Source organism: Python bivittatus, unplaced genomic scaffold (genome assembly GCF_059951505.1).
Source record: "Python bivittatus isolate LINGU-HERP-01145 unplaced genomic scaffold, Pbiv_v1 ctg000980_np1212, whole genome shotgun sequence".
Lineage (NCBI taxonomy): Eukaryota > Metazoa > Chordata > Lepidosauria > Squamata > Pythonidae > Python > Python bivittatus.
In genome coordinates, this window is record NW_028277125.1 from 40,322,868 (window position 1) to 40,339,562 (window position 16,695).

Sequence of the window (16,695 nt, forward strand, 5' to 3'; positions counted from 1 at the left end):
TTTATTTCTCTTCCTAGCCCAATATATTTGGATCAGTTAAGACTAAAAAGTCAAAAAAGAAAATCATGCATATGAAGTAGATGTAACATTCTACTTCACCAAAGTAAAGAATCAAAATTAGATAGTCATAACGTTTGGCATTTTAAAAAGAAAAATCCCCAAACTCCCTGCCAAAACAGAGGAAAAAACTGCCAATCTTAGTGCTGTCTATGTATCTGACATATCCCATTCACTCTGCATCACTGCCCTGTCCAGCTGAGTCTTTGTTTCCCTCCTCCATCCCCTGATATAAAGTACAGCCCATTAGCCATACATTTTTTGCATGCCTCTATAATAAAATGTCTTTTGTGCCTCTATAATAAAATGGGTATTTTTGTATATCTTTATCTTAGGAAGAAAAGTAACAGCAATACTCCTTTCATGACATTTGTCTTACAAAGCTTTTTGGCCATTCTGTCAGATGGAGCATTCAGTCCTTACTGACTGCTGCCCTGGAACTGTAAAACACACTCTGGCCTCATCCACAGCAATTCTGACCTCATCCAGTGGTCAAAGGGAGAAGAACTATAAATGGCTATTCAACCAAAAACTCCAAGAAGAGGAGAGTAGCCCTGATTAAAATGTATATAAATGCCAGCCTACTGATCACCACTTCTTGCTAGTCTTGAAGAAGTGACCTCCCTCTCTTTCCTTGTCCCTTGTATATCTTCTCTTTTTAGACTATAAGCCTAAGGGAGGGAAAAAAACCCCTGTATTTTACAATTATTGTGAACCATTTGAGGAAATACAGTACTAAAACACACATACACACATGTGTGTGTACGTGTGTAATTAGTGATGACAAACATTGCAAGGAATTTTGAACAATTTAAAAGAACTGCAGAAACTACAGTAGAGATTCCTAATGAAAATATAAAGGAAATGCAAGAATGATGTAGAGTACTTGCCTCAGGCATTGTCTGTATTCTTACATATTTCATACTTTGCACATATAGCCTACATTGAAATAATAATATTTTGACTAGCAATGCACATTATTTTATATCTATTTTAGTTTGCTTTCTGCAGGCTAAAATTTATATAAACAAACAATATCTGAAGTAATGAAATAATTCAAAATAATAGCAATTTCAACTAACAATGTCTACAGAACTGATTATTGGCTTTTTGCTGCAATAACGGATATTTTTTTCTCATGTTAACAGGAAATATTTGCTTATAAAATCTCCAAAGTAACTCTTGTTAGTTGCAGAGTGTGGCATCTTAAATTCTCTTACAAAGAGAATATATAATTCCAAATTATAACCAAATACTGGCACAATACTGATAATGGGGGATTTCAATGACCTTGTCATCTGAAGGAAATTTTACTCTGCCAAGAAACATAGATCTAAAAAATTCTTACCCTAGCTTGGAGAAAATTTCATTTGTTAGAAGACAGAAGAAGAAGAATGAGTTTTGCTATCCTAGACCTAATCCTTACCAACAGTGATGAATGGGTTAAAGAAGTGAAAGTGACTGAAAGTGACATCCTTGAGTTTGTGATATTAAGGGGAAAAGAAAGAGAGAAGAGACTGGCTTGTATACTAGATTTCATAAGAGCAGATTTAAATGGAAGGTAGGTCAGATCCAATGCCTTGAAATCCCGAAGGTAGTAAATATCTAGGAAAGATGGAAAATCCTGAAAAACAAAGTACTAAAGGTACAATTGCAAACAATTCCTAACAGAAAGAAAAATGGGAGACATATAGAGAGACCAGTGTGGACAAATGCTGACAAAGAAAAGGAACATCTGTAGGAAATGCTTGGAGAGGCATTTAAGAAAAAAAAGGCAGTAATCAGAAACTGTAGGGAGCACTAAATCTCAGAATGAACTGAATCTTGTAATAGTACTCAACACAACAAAAAGGCTTTTTGGGGTGCATTAGAAACAAAAGAAAGGGCAAAGAGACTGTAGGTCTGTTGTGAGGTGAAAACAGTGAACTATGAGAGAGAGAAGGTTGAACATCTTAACTTGTATTTTATGTCTGTTTTCTCTCAGTAAGAAAAAACCCTAGCTAGCCATCATTGTGCCACTAGTGGAAGAAGGGAGCTGTTGCTCAGGATAAACAATGAGAGGATGAAAGAACAGAGCTAATTTAAATGAGTTTAAGTCTCCAGGGCCAGATGAATGACATCCAGCATGCTGAAGGAAGTAATGAAAATGAATGCAGAACTGTAATCTTTGAGAATTCCTGGAGAACTGGCAAGGTTCCTGAAAACTGGGAGGATCCAAGCAACTACAGATCTGTCACCTTGACATCTATACTGGGTAAGCTCCTCAAGAAGATTATTCAACATCAAGTTTCTTAGCAGTTGGATAGGAATGTAGCAGTTGACAAAAGCCAGCATAGGTCTGTAACAAAGAAGTCATACCAGACTAACCTTATCTCCTTTTTTTTTTTTTTTTTTACAAGAGTGAAAAGCTTAATAGACTGGGGAAATGCTGTGAACATATTGTACCTTGACTTCAGCAAACCATCTGAGAAAATCTCTCATAATATCCTTTACCTAGATGGCAAAATACTATCTAGATGACACAACTATTAGATAGACTTAAAGATGGCTGAATTACCCCAGAAAGTACTCATAAATGGCTCCATATCAGCTTGGGAAAAAAAAAACCTGAATGGAATATCACAGGACTCTGTCCTGAGCAATGTATTTGTTCAATATTTAAATGAATTACCTGGATGAAGGGCTTGATGAGATGATTATCAGATTTTCAGATGACAGAGAACTAGGCTGAATGGCTAATATTCAGTGGCTAAAAGATTTGAAAGATTACAAACAGGATTTAACAGTGGGCCAAATGAATGGGATGAAATTTAATGAGAAATGTAAAGTCTTGAATCTTTTGGAGAAAAAAAATGAGAAAAAGAAAAAGGCACAAGTTTAGGATCAGGTAACATTTGGCTTGGCAAAAGTACAAAAGAAAAGTGTATCAGTGTTCTTGTCAATCACAAGTTCCTGCCATCAATTCTTGGGGAAATAGAGGCCAGCTAATTTTAGCAGCAAATCAAATCCTTTATCACCTTAACTTAGTTTATAATGTCAACAGAAAACTGCTATTTGATTTTCCTTGTAGTATGCACTTCCCTGAGCAATGTCCCACAAGTGAAATTTACACTATAAATTTGAAATAATATTGTATACAGCAATGCAATAAAACTGTGTTTGCCTATAATAATATATACAAAAACAGTGAAAAGGAGATCTTCGAAGAAAATAATGCCAGGGTTGGGTTAGAACATGCATTGTATGTTCCAACAGCAAGGTTTAACTGACAAACACACTAAACAAAATAGAATACCGGTACAGATTAGACTCATCAGCAGTTTTTCCCCCACTAGTTTTTAGCACTTGTATTTTGCCCTTAGTGATAACTTTAATAATCTCATACCACTGGTTTTGTGAAACTTTATGGAATTTTGTACTTCAGAAGATGAAGAACACAAGATGGGAAAATTTGTATATGTGTAGCAGTGAATTTCATTAAAATCCAACTAAATGAATAGGGATCTAATCATGAGAAGGTCAACCTGACAGAATTCAAAACTCACATAATGTAACCAACTGGTGTATACCTAAATTATATATTTAAATATTAATATATGTAAAAACCATAGCAATATTAAATCACGTATTCATATTAAGAGAGGCAGTTTGACGTAGTGGTTAAAGGCACCAGGCTAGAAATTGGAGACCATGAGTTCTAGTCTTGCCTTAGGCATGAAGTTAGCTGGGTGATTCTGGGTCAGTCACTCTCTCACCCCCGGGGAAAAGGCAATGGCAAATCACTTCTGAAAATGCTGCCAAGAAAACTATGTGGACCTGCCAAGGCAGTCACCAGGAATCAAAACTGACTCGAAAGCACCAAAACAAAACAAGCAAAAAACCCACCAGGGCCTGGTGATTTATGTCCAATTTATCTATAAGGCCTACCACTTTTTTTCTTGTCACCATTATATGGTTCAATTCATCCAATTCCCTTCTTAAGAACAGGATTTACTTGAAATATATAGTGGGAAATAGGAAGGTGTGGTGTCCAGTGTCATATTTGTCATTTATATTGTAAAACTCCTAGAGAAATTTTGGGAAATGTAGCCGAAAGGGATCAAAGTGATTAACCAAAAAATAGTCATTTGAGGACTGCAAATGCCACATGACAATCTATATGATGTAAGCAGATTTAGATACTATTTGGTCTAATTAGGTCTGGCTGTATTTCTTTTAAGTTGTCCCTGTAGGCCTTAATCTGTTCCTTCTTATTTATGCACAGCCTTATGTAGAAAGATACTTTTAACTAGTAAATATTTGCTTATTTATCAACTGATATAGAGGTGCTTTATAAGTAAGTAAATTTGCCCTGCAGATCTTCCAGTCCTGGAACAGATGGCTGGTTCCGTGGTCTGAACCCACTGGGGATTATACACGTGCAATGACTGTGACTGTATGATTAGACAACTGCTGTATGGATTATGAGGTACAAATTCTAATACTGCTTCCCTTTGATTTTTTTTACTCTTTTGCTGCTGATGTCAATTTTATCAACATAAAACACTTAGGATTCAACCCCCACCTCCTATTTTCCACTTTTTTCTAATTTTTCTATTATTCCATTTGGGGAGGATAGTTTTGATTTGTACTGTTGCTTGTCCAAGCCTTTATTTATTTCTCAATTGCAAAATATTTCTTCCTTTCAACACAACAGACTCCTTTACTGCAGGATGCCATCAATTTTACATGCATATTTTCTCCTAACATGGCACTGACTGGGTGATGTGCTAGTGACATCTATTCTTACCTATGCATTTATCTGTCAAAAATGTAAGTGACTGCAGATCCTCTCTCTTATCTTTGAGCATTTAAGATTCCTATTTCCAGGGATCCCTGCAGTATCCAAGTAGAGAGCATGTACTGAGTATACTACAGTAGTTCATGCTGCTGAAAGTGAAAGCAAGTTACTTGCAGACCTGGGTAATGTAACAGTTCTAAAGTTGTAATGCCAAACCAGGATTTCTTTCAATAATTTTTTGTTATACAAGACAGGAACAAAGACTAGTCAATATTCTATAAGAGAAAAATAATTGTGATTTGTTTTAATAATGCCTCTTTGTATTCTCCATTTTTTTCTGCAATTGCCCAGTAGAAACGTGAAAGCACACAAGAAAGGAATAAACCAAGATTCCGATTTCAGATATATTAAGGCATAGTTAAAATAAGCTGCAATTCATTATTCACTGTTTTTAACTGTAGTTTTGTTGTAAAAAAATTATTTCATGCAATGCATTCTTCAATCACAGTAAAGCAGAAACAAATAATGGAATTCAGTTTTGGTAGCTTGTATAACTGGAAGCAGAATCTTTTTCTGAATGTTTATAGGTACCTTCCAGGGCCCCTGTTGTGATTTGTTTTTTATGATTGTTTTAGTCCAGGCTGTCTGTATTGTTTTATGTTTTAATTGCTATAATTTTGGAGGTTTTTTCACACCACCCAGAGTCCACTGGAGTTGGGCAGCTATAACATATTTGAAGAGACAACAACAACACTTCTTTTAGGAATTTCCATCAAAAAATGCATTTTACCATCTCAGTAATACTATGTCTTTGCTGAAATGGTAGGCAAGTTAAAGAAGTTACTATTTTTTACCACTTACCCAAATTCTTCCCAGTAGATTACACCATTCAGATTAATGTTCAATGTACATGTAGTATTAAACATCAGACTCTATTACTTAGCATAGCATGCTACACATACTAATTTGAAAACTAATTAACCCTTAATAAGATTTGCTTTATCACAATTTAAGTACACTCATTTCTACTTTTGTTTAAAACCCTTCTCAGAAAAGCCATGAGTAATAGCAATATTTTACTAATAACTACATTTTAATAAACCTTTAGAAAATCAAGTATCTAGTGTGATCCATAATCCTGCCAACAGCTTTGACATTTCAAGTTTCAGAGTCTCTCTATAATACTCCATTTCCAATGTATAGAACTTTTACAATAAACTTGAATAAGTCACAGTTATGTGTTTGTATGATGATACTTTTAATTTATTTTGAATTATTTTATACTTTATACTAAAAGCTCTAATATAAACAATAATAAAGAATATCAATATTGCATATTTGTAATATAGCATAACAAAAAGGGAGCAACTCAAAAACACATTTGGTTCACTTCCAAGTGTATAGCTACTGAATGTCTACTACAACTAGTTTTGCTTCAACCAATTGACAACCAGTTCCATCCAATTAAGCATCCTAACACTACTTACAAAACAACCACAAATGTTTTTATTAGGAATAATTCTAGAAAACATAAATGAAGAGAGTCACAATTTACTGAGATACAAGTTGACAGCTGCAAGAACAAATCAGGCACAACACTGGAAAAATGAAACTTTGCCAATGATACAAGATTGGGAGACCAAAATTAGAGAATATGAAGCAATGACAAAACTGGCAATACATATTCGTAATAAAAGCCTAACTAACTTCAAGCAGGAATGACTTCCATAACGCAACAAAGCAAAAACATTTGAAATACAGTTTTTAGGAAAACAGTTAAAAAACCAATAAAAAACAATAGATGAAATTACTTAAACAGATACAAACAATAACTTCCAATGTTATGTGGTCAGCAGTTGGAGAGATAAATGGAAGGGAAGGGAACAATCCATTATCAAAAGTTTTTTTTCATAATGTTTTTACTTCTATTTTGTTAGCAGTTGTTTATATTCTACATTGCTTTTGTAACTTTATTACCTTCAATATTGTGCAATTTCTGTTTAAATAATCTGTCAAAGCTTATGCAATAAAGAAGTAAAAAAAGCCAATTTCAAACTAGAAAAAAACTACTTACAACGTATTTATAAAAATTCAGATCAACATGATTTTTGGTAATACATTAAATATTCATTAACTTTTTCTCCCCAATGATGGCACATTACAACCTGATCTATGACTTCATAATCTTCTTCCTTTTACTGTATGACCTCAGAAGATAATGATTTTAAATCAGTAAAATACTACCAATTCTTAATCAGAACATTGTTCTGCAAGGTAGTTTTAATTTTGTACTTAGAGATCTGCTAAAACAGTAGTTCAGGCTATATTTTGTCATAGTGTACTTTTCTGCCTATATCCATATAAGGGGATACAATTACCATTTCAAAAATCAGCATGCAGGTAATGTTCATATTAAAATAGTAAAATGAAAAAAAAAAAGGTTCCATTACTGGAACAAGAAAAGGGCATTTAAAAAAGAAGAGATTTAAATGCCATTTGTACATTACATTTTCCAAAATTAATTTCAATCATACATGTGCTTACAAAACTGCAGCCAAATATACAAACAAGCTGTTGCAAATCCTTTATCTTTTCCACAAGGGTAGCCTTGATCCCCAAATAATTTACCATATGGATTGCTGTGACTTATTTATAAAATTAACTACTCACTGTAACACTGGTAACTCTGAAGTAATCATTTTGTAGCCCACTATGACCTGTTAATAGAACCAAAGAGATATCTTGTAGCGGTGTCTTTATCAGTCAATTTCTTCGAAATTATTTTCAAATCCAGCCTATAAATAAAACAAAAATTAGTTAAACACAGTTCTGAAGTTAAACATAAGATCCAAAAAAACAAAGACCTAAAAAAATTCGGGGGGAAAAGGTTTCTCAATCAGGGTCATTTGGTGTTTTGAATATTCAAAACCAAAAGGAAGCATTCAGGCTATTCAGATCACATCCCCATTCAAACAATATATACTGTAATTTACTTCAGTGCCATAAGCTAGATACTATTTCATGTGTAGCTATCTAATTCATATATTCATTATGTCCCAGCTTTCTATTCAGTTTGAGCACTGAAGATGGCTAACAAGCAGTAAAATGCAGAATAAAAAAATCAAATAAGTTAAAAGCTATATAAATATGAATTAATAATTAAAAGCCTGGCAAAGGAAATAAGTCACATTTGCTCTCCTAAAGGGGAACAAATGGGGGCCAAACACAACTCCCAAGAGAATGCACTAGTCAGCCTTGGAGTTGTGTGTGTGTGTGTGTGTGTGGAGAGGGAGAGGGAGAGAAAGTGCATAATTGACAACAGCCTGCTCTTTAAGAATCAAGAACACATGTATGTGTTAGAAGAACAAGTCAGAGATTCTGGTCTGGACATAACACTAAACCAATCCACAGACAGAAATTTCCTGATAGGAGATACATTTGGGTGAATTAAAATTGCTAAGCATTCTGGTTTATCAAGACATATGATGTAACCCTATGTCAATGAAAGATGCACCAAAGTTGTAAGAGAGATGTTTTAAATGCTGTGTTTGTTTGTTTATTTACAGGACTTATATTGCTGCCTGTCTCATACAGTGTTTCTTGATGGCTCACATCAATCCATAAAACATAGTTAAAAACTTACCCTTCCCCTCTAGGTGCCAGACCAAACATCTTTACAGCTCAACCCCCCATCCTAGCCCAATTCTTGGGGGAAGAGCCAGGTCCTCACAGCCCCTTGGGAAGGCTAAGAGGGCAGGGATACTGTTCCAAAGGACTGGGGCAGCCACCGGGAAGGCACACCTCTAAGTTTCCATCAGATGGCAACATTTAAAGAAGGGGACCTGGAGCGCACCCACCCTATCTAACCTAGTAGGATGGGTAAACACCCTCAGGAAGAGGTAGTCCCACAAGTAACCTGGCCCTGTGCCATGTAGGGCTTTAAAGGTCACCCACAGGTCACCCAAAACTGCATGTGCCACTGCATTCTGGACCAGTTGCAGCTTTCAGGTGGTCGTCAAGGACAGCCCCACATAGAGTGCATTGCAGTAATCCAAACAGAAGGTGACTAAGGCATGGATGATTGTAAGCAAAGCCTCCGGGTCCAGGAATGGGCGTAACTGGTGCACAAGATGGAATTGGGCAAAGGCCCCCCTGGCTATGGGGGCTACCTGCTTTCAGCAGGAGCTGTGAGTCCAAGAGGACCCCCAAATTGCACACCAGATCTGTACAGGGGAGTGTTACTCCATCCAGAGTTGGAGATGTCAACTCTCCTAACCCTGAGGGCCCCCAAAACAACTTGGTCTTGCTAGGGTTGAGTTGCAGCAAGTTTCTTCCCACCCAGACCCTTACACTCTCCAGGCACTGAGCTAGCACCTGAACAACATCACTTGCCCGGCATACTGATATCCAACCCCATGCTGACAGATGAACTCTCCCAGCAGCTTCATATAGATGTTAAATAGGAGAGACTTGAGCCCTGAGGCACCTTGCATAATAGGGGCCTAGGGCTAGACTTCTCCTCCCCACCAGCACTGACTGGTACTAGCCAAGGAGAAAGGAGAACCACTGCAAAACAGTGTCCCCCAGTCTCTGGAGACTGTCCAGCAAGATATCATGGTCAATGGTATTAAAAGCCGCTGAGAGATCCAGAAGGGCCAAGATGGATACACCATACCCATGCCAAGTCCTCCAAAGGTCATCCACAAGTGCAACTAATGCTGTCTTGGTACTACAGCCCGGCCTGAATCCTGACTGAAAAGGGTCCAGATAATCCGCTTCATCCATGCCCCTCTGCAGCTGGGATCTCACCACCTTCCCAACAACCTTCCCTAAAAAGGGAAGGTTGGAGACTGGATGGAAGTTATCCAAAACCGTAGGGGTCCAAGGATGGCCTCTTGAGGTGGGGACCACCCCCTCTTGCAAGGAGGCATTTACCACCACTTGGACTCAACCACATGCCACGTCCCAGGAGGCCTTAACCAGGCAGAAGAGACATGGGTCCAAACTACAGGTAGCAGAGCTCACAGCGGTAAGGACCCTGTCCCCTTCCTCAGGACTGACCAGCAAAAACTCTTCCCAGATAACCAAGCTAAGACACGCCTCAGTCACTTCCACTGGATCTGCCCAGCCAGAGCCCAACTCTGAACAAAGTTGAGCAACTTTATCCAACAGTTGCCTAGAATAGTCCTCACAGCGACCCTGCAAGAGCTCACCCAGCCCTTGCTTACCCAGGAGACCATGGTTACCTGAAACAGGGCCACTGGCTGGCCATCTGCGGATGCAATAAGAGTAGAGAAGCAAACACACTTTGCCGCTCTTACTGCCACAAGGTAAGTCCTAATAATGCTTATACCTGTACTTGGTTGGCTGCATCCCTCATCTTCCTCCAGCAACATTCTAGGCATCTCTTGTGTTGTTTCATTTCCCTGAGCCCAGCCATAAACCAAGGGGCCCTACAGGATCTGCGATCACAATCCAATCCAAGGCTCTCATCGCGTGCTCATCCCAGGCCACAACTAAGGCCTCAGCCAAATCATGCACCAGAGCCTCAGGAACAACCCCAAGCTCCCTCTGAAACTCTACTAGGTCCATCAGTCACCTGGGTTGGACCAATCGAATAGGCCCAACCTCTCTGCGGTGGGGGGCAGGTGCACAGAATTCCAGGGCCAAGAGGAATCTGTCCATGGCAAGGGACAGATGTTAATGTCCCCTAAACCCAGATCACCTTGCCACTGCCTCAAGACAAAGACCAGATCCAATGTATGATCCCCTCTATGAGTTGGGCCACCAATAAGCTGGACCAGGTCCATGGCTGCCATGGTGGCCATAAACTCCTGGGCCGCCTCCGAGTCTGGGCCCAGAGAGCCATAAGTCTGGGGAATTCCACTGCCAACTCCGCCACAGAGAACAGGAGCTCAGACAAGACCACGCCACCCTGCAGGGAGGAAGGTAGGCAAGCAAGCAGCAAGCCCAACTGATCCCTGTGACCCAGCTTCACAGACAGCCTCGCATCCGGCTATGTCCGAGGCAGTGCCCCTAAAGGCCACTAGAGTTTTATTCATATTTCCAGTCATTTCAGCCCGCCCCACTCAGTCCAGCAGAAGGGGCAGGTTGCAGACCCCACCAGTCAAGGAATTTCGATTGGTGGGGTCTAGGCAGAGAGCCTGTTCTGCTGCAGCTCCTGCCCTATGGAACATCCTGCCTCCCGAGATCCGGTGTGCCCCCTCCCTTGTGGCCTTCAGGAAAGGGATTAAATCCTGGCTCTGCCAGAAGGCTTGGGGGCCAGAGGGGGGCCCGCACCTGTGGAGATGGCTGGTGGGGTGATGGGTTTGTGTCCCCCCCCCCAGCATCTTGCAGGTTTTTAGGGCTAAAAATTATAGGAGGTTTTTAGGGCATGTTTAATATATGTTTTTTAATTATTTATAGATTTTATCCATGGTTGGAGGGACTTGTGTTTTTTCCTTTTTTATTATTGTGAGCCGCCCAGAGTCACCCATTGGGGGAGATGGGTGGCATACAAATTTGATAATAAAATAAATAAAATAAAAATATTTTATTACTATTTTAGAAGGACTGCCTCTGTTAGTATATTTATTTAAATATTTAATAAATATCCATCCATAAATATTTTATAGTTACATATGTAATGCATATAATTATAAAATATTTATGAAGATAATGTATTTAATAAATATAGGATTGAAGTTATATACATATCAATAGATACTTTTAAATATGTTTTATTGCTATAGCACAGAGACAATTTGTTCATAACTAATGTTCATTCTCAACTCTAGAAAAGTGCTATTCTAAAAAACTAGCATGTATCTATGCATATTCTACACTATTTACAGCTTCTAAACAAAATCTGTTGAAAATCAGATTTCAACTTCCATAACTACAACCCTAACAGAAAGTGAACATAAAAAGAAGCAGAAAACTATTATTTCACACAGAAAATATAATGTAGTTTCAAGACACTTATATTGCCATTTCCAAAATGGAATCAAAATTATGAAATTGTAGAGAGAAAGGAGACAAAGCATGAGGAAAGATCAAGTGAATAACTTTATCACAAATGGCACTGAAAGCCTAACAAAGTAAAACTAAAACAACAAAAATCTAAAGTGAGAAGCAGCAGACGAAGAATACAACTGTAGAAATATCCAGAGAAAAGAGAAGACAAAGAATGTAGTGAAAATGTGCAAAATTATGATTATTTTGATTGTGGCAACTTGTCATTACAGCTCCCAAAATTTTGTAGGCAACTTGAATGATTAAAAATCTCACAAAATCAAGAATGCTTCTGTGTAAGTGGCAATCTACAACTGTAATATAGTCAATTACATGCAGGTTTCTTTCCTCTATATAAGACAACAGGCTGGCACATTGATCATCACTTAGGATACCTTTGTTGTTGTTGTTTAGTCGTTAAGTCGTGTCCGACTCTTCGTGACCCCATGAACCATATTGCGCCAGGCCTTCCTGTCCTTCACCGCCTCCCTGAGTTTGCTCAGTTTCATGCTCATTGCTTCAGTGATGCTATCTAACCATCTCATCCTCTGCCATCCTCTTCTCCTTTTGCCTTCAATCTTTCCCAGCATCAGGGTCTTCTCCAAAGAGATCTCTCTTCGCATTAGGTGACCAAAGTATCTGAGCTTGAGCTTCATTATCAGTCCTTCCAATGAACAATCAGGGTTAATTTCCTTTAAGATTGACTGGTTTGACCTCCTAGCAGTCCAGGGGACTCTCAAGAGTCTTCTCCAGCACCACAGTTCAAAGGCATCAATTCTTCGGCGCTCGGCCTTTTTATGGTCCAGCTCTCACAGCCATACATTACTACTGGAAAAACCATAGCTTTGACTATGCGGATCTTTGTTGGCAAGGTGACGTCTCTGCTTTTTAATATGCTGTCTAGGTTTGCCATAGCTTTCCTCCCAAGGAGCAAGCGTCTTTTAATTTCATGGCTGCAGTCTCCGTCTGCGGTGATCTTGGAGCCCAAATAAATGAAGTCTGTTACTGCTTCCATTTCTACCCCTTCTATTTTCCAGGAATTGATGGGTCCAGATGCCATGATCTTAGTTTTTTTAATGTTGAGTTTCAAGCCAGCTTTTGCACTCTCCTCTTTCACCCTCATCAAGAGGCTCTTTAGTTCTTCTTCACTTTCTGCCATTAGGGTGGTATCATCTGCATATCTGAGGTTGTTGATGATTCTCCCTGCAATCTTGATTCCAGCTTGTGATTCTTCCAGCCTGGCATTTCTCATGATGTACTCTGCATATAGGTTAAATAAGCAGGGTGACAGTATACAGCCTTGTCGTACACCTTTCCCTATTTTGAACCAATCGGTTGTTCCATGACCGGTTCTGACTGTTGCTTCTTGGCCCGCATACAGATTTCTCAGGAGACAGGTAAGGTGGTCTGGTACCCCCATCTCTTTAAGAATTCGCCAGAGTTTGTTGTGATCCACACAATCAAAGGCTTTTGCATAGTCAATGAAGCAGAAGTAGATGTTTTTCTGGAACTCTCGTGCTTTCTCCATTATCCAGCGAATGTTGGCGATTTGATCTCTAGTTCCTCTGCCTCTTCGAAACCCAGCTTGTACATCCGGTAGTTCTCGGTTCATGTATTGCTGAAGCCTAGCTTGTAGGATTTTGAGCATAACCTTGCTAGCATGTGAAATGAGTGCAATTGTGCGATAGTTTGAGCATTCTTTGGCATTGCCCTTCTTTGGAATTGGAACGTAAACTGACCTTTTCCAATCCCGTGGCCACTGTTGCGTTTTCCAAACTTGCTGGCATATTGAGTGCAGCACTTTAACACCATCATCTTTTAGTATTTTAAATAACTCAGCTGGAATACTGTCATCTCCACTAGCTTTGTTGTTAGCAATGCTTCCTAAGGCCCACTTGACTTCACTCTCTAGGATGTCTGGCTCAAGGTCAGTGATCACACCAGCGTGGACATCAGGGACATTAAGATCTTTCTTGTATAGTCCTTCTGTGTATTCTTGCCACCTCTTCTTAATCTCTTCTGCTTCTGTTAGGTCCCTGCCTTTTTTGTCCTTTATCATGCCCATCTTTGCACTAAACGTTCCTTTCATATCTCCAATTTTCTTGTAGAGATCTCTAGTCTTCCCCATTCTATTGTTTTCCTCAATTTCTTTGCATTGTTCATTTAAGAAGGCCTTCTTATCTCTCCTTGCTATTCTCTGGAAATCTGCATTCAGTTGCTTATATCTTTCCCTTTCACCCTTGCTTTTCGCATTCCTTCTTTCCACAGCTATTTGTAAAGCCTCATCAGACAGCCATTTTGCTTTCTTGCATTTCTTTTTCTTTGGGATGGTTTTAGTTGCTGCCTCCTGTACAATGTTACGGACCTCCGTCCATAGTTCTTCAGGCGCTCTGTCTACCAAATCTAATCCTCTAAATCTATTCATCACCTTCACTGTGTACTCACAAGGAATATGATCTAAGTCATACCTGAGTGGTCTAGTGGTTTTCCCTACATTCTTCAATTTAAGCCTAAATTTTGCAGTAAGAAGCTCATGATCTGAGCCACAGTCAGCTCCTGGTCTTGTTTTTGCTGTCTGTATAGAGCTTCTCCATCTTTGGCTGCAAAGTATATAATCAATCTGGTTTCGGTATTGACCATCTGGTGATGTCCATGTGTAGAGTCATCTCTTGTGTTGTTGGAAAAGAGTGTTTGCTATGACTAGCTTGTTCTCTTGACAGAACTCTATTAGCCTTTGCCCTGCTTCATTTTGTACTCCAAGGCCAAACTTGCCTGTTATTCCGATTACTCCTTGACTTCCTACTTTAGCATTCCAATCCCCTATGATGAAAAGGACATCTTTTTTGGTGCTAGTTCTAGAAGGTGTTGTAGGTCTTCATAGAAGCGGTCAACTTCAGCTTCTTCAGCATCAGTGGTTGGGGCATAGACTTGGATGACTGTGATATTGAATGGTTTGCCTTGGATACGCACTGAGATCATTCTGTCGTTTTTGAGGTTGTACCCCATTACTGCCTTTCCCACTCTCTTATTCACTATGAGTGCAACTCCATTTCTTCTAAGGGTTTCTTGCCCACAGTAGTAGATATAATGGTCACCCGAATTAAATTCACCCATTCCCGTCCATTTCAGTTCGCTGATTCCCAAGATGTCGATGTTCAGTCTTGTCATCTCATGTTTGACCACATCCAGCTTGCCTTGGTTCATAGATCTTACATTCCAGGTACCTATACAATATTGTTCTTTACAGCATCGGACCTTCTTTTCGCTTCCAGATACATCCACAGCTGAACGTCCTTTCGGCTTTGGCCCAGCCGCTTCACTCTTTCTGGAGCTACTTGGAATTGCCCTCCGCTCTTCCCCAGTAGCATATTGGACACCTTCCGACCTGAGGGGCTCATCTTCCGGCGTCATATCTTTTAGCCTTTTAACATTGTTCATGGGGTTTTCTTGGCAAGGATACTGGAGTGGGTTGCCATTTCCTTCTCCAGTGGACCACATTTTGTCAGAACTCTCTGTCATGACCTGTCCGTCTTGGGTGGCCCTGCACGGTATAGCTCATGGCTTCACTGAGTTACGCAAGCCCCTTCGCCACGACAAGGCAGTGATCCATGAAGGGGTAGGATACCTTACAAGATAATTAAGCAAGTTGTCTCTTACTGGTCAGTGTCAACTTATTTCGTTTAAAATCATCCATATAGACAAATATTTTTAGGCATAATCTTCCACATGAAGTTTCTGTAGCCTTTTGCAAGAGTTAAAACTGTCTCTGCTATCCATATGAAGACAATTAAAGAAATAGCCTGTCTTCAATCCTGTGTAGGCAAAAGTCAAGCTTTTGGTATGACTAAGACATACTGGTGGATGTATGGTCAAGTTGTACCTCACCATATTCACATTAAGCTGATGTTCAATCAGCATCCAAATAGAATAGGCTTGCTGAGAGACTAAAAGCAGAGTGAAATAACGCATTAAAGCTTTCCACAGACATTTCTAAATTATGTCTTTATTTCTGATCTTTAGGGTATAAAATAGCAAAAAGAAGCACAATCTACACATAGAAGAAGATATAATTTTTAAAGAACAAAAAAAAATGTCAGAAAAATTCTAGGAGGAATGGCAAAAATCCCCTCAGTAATAATTGAGCATGTTTGGTGTACAGGTAGTTCCCAGTTTAAGAATGACTTCCATTCCCAAAGTCTGTCCTTAAGTCAAATTTGTATGTAAGTTGGAACAGTATTATTGTATAATACTGTATAAGTAGTATTGTGTAATTAACTCGAACCATTGTGTATTTAACTCAAATCATTGTGTGTTTAACTCGAATTTTGCTACAATAGACTTCATTCTTAACTATGGGTTGTCCATAAACTGGGCGTTCTTAATCCGGGGACTACCTGTATACAGAATGATCATTACTGGAGGGAAGGAAACCCAATGGAATGAAGAGAATGGAATGGTATATCTCCAATTCTGAAAAAGGAACACTCAATGCTATTATATGTATAAAAATAATTCTATACTTCATATTGTTCCAACAACTATAGAAAGTTCATCTGTGTAATGCAAATCTAGCCTGCACTCCCTGTATTTGCAGTCCCCAGAACAGTAGGGGTTGGGGCAGAGTAGGGATAGATTTGCTTGCTTGATGTCTTTTCTTCTCCTTGTCCAGCAGAGACACCCCTCTTGCAACGGGATAACTGAACTCCTTCCCAGCTGCCTCTGCCTTCCATCCTATAGGTCGTTCTAGGCTCTCCAGATATCTTCTCTAACCATAGTGGACTTCGGGGGGGGGGGGGTCGTACCTGGAAGAAAGCACTGCTTGATGTGAGAGGTCTCAAGTAGTG

The 16,695-nt window shown here is 39.2% G+C and overlaps 1 protein-coding gene across 8 annotated transcripts in view; it reads right to left on the reverse strand.

Annotated features, from left to right (window-relative positions):
* Positions 1–16,695, reverse strand: part of STAG1 (STAG1 cohesin complex component) — a 205,397-nt gene that overhangs the window by 150,504 nt on the left and 38,198 nt on the right. For all 8 annotated transcript variants that reach the window (XM_088132685.1, XM_088132686.1, XM_088132684.1 and 5 more), the window contains one exon: positions 7,508–7,632. In XM_088132685.1, coding sequence (XP_087988811.1) covers positions 7,508–7,536 — 29 coding nt within the window. In that variant the 5' untranslated portion in view covers positions 7,537–7,632. The remainder of the gene's footprint in view (positions 1–7,507; positions 7,633–16,695) is intronic.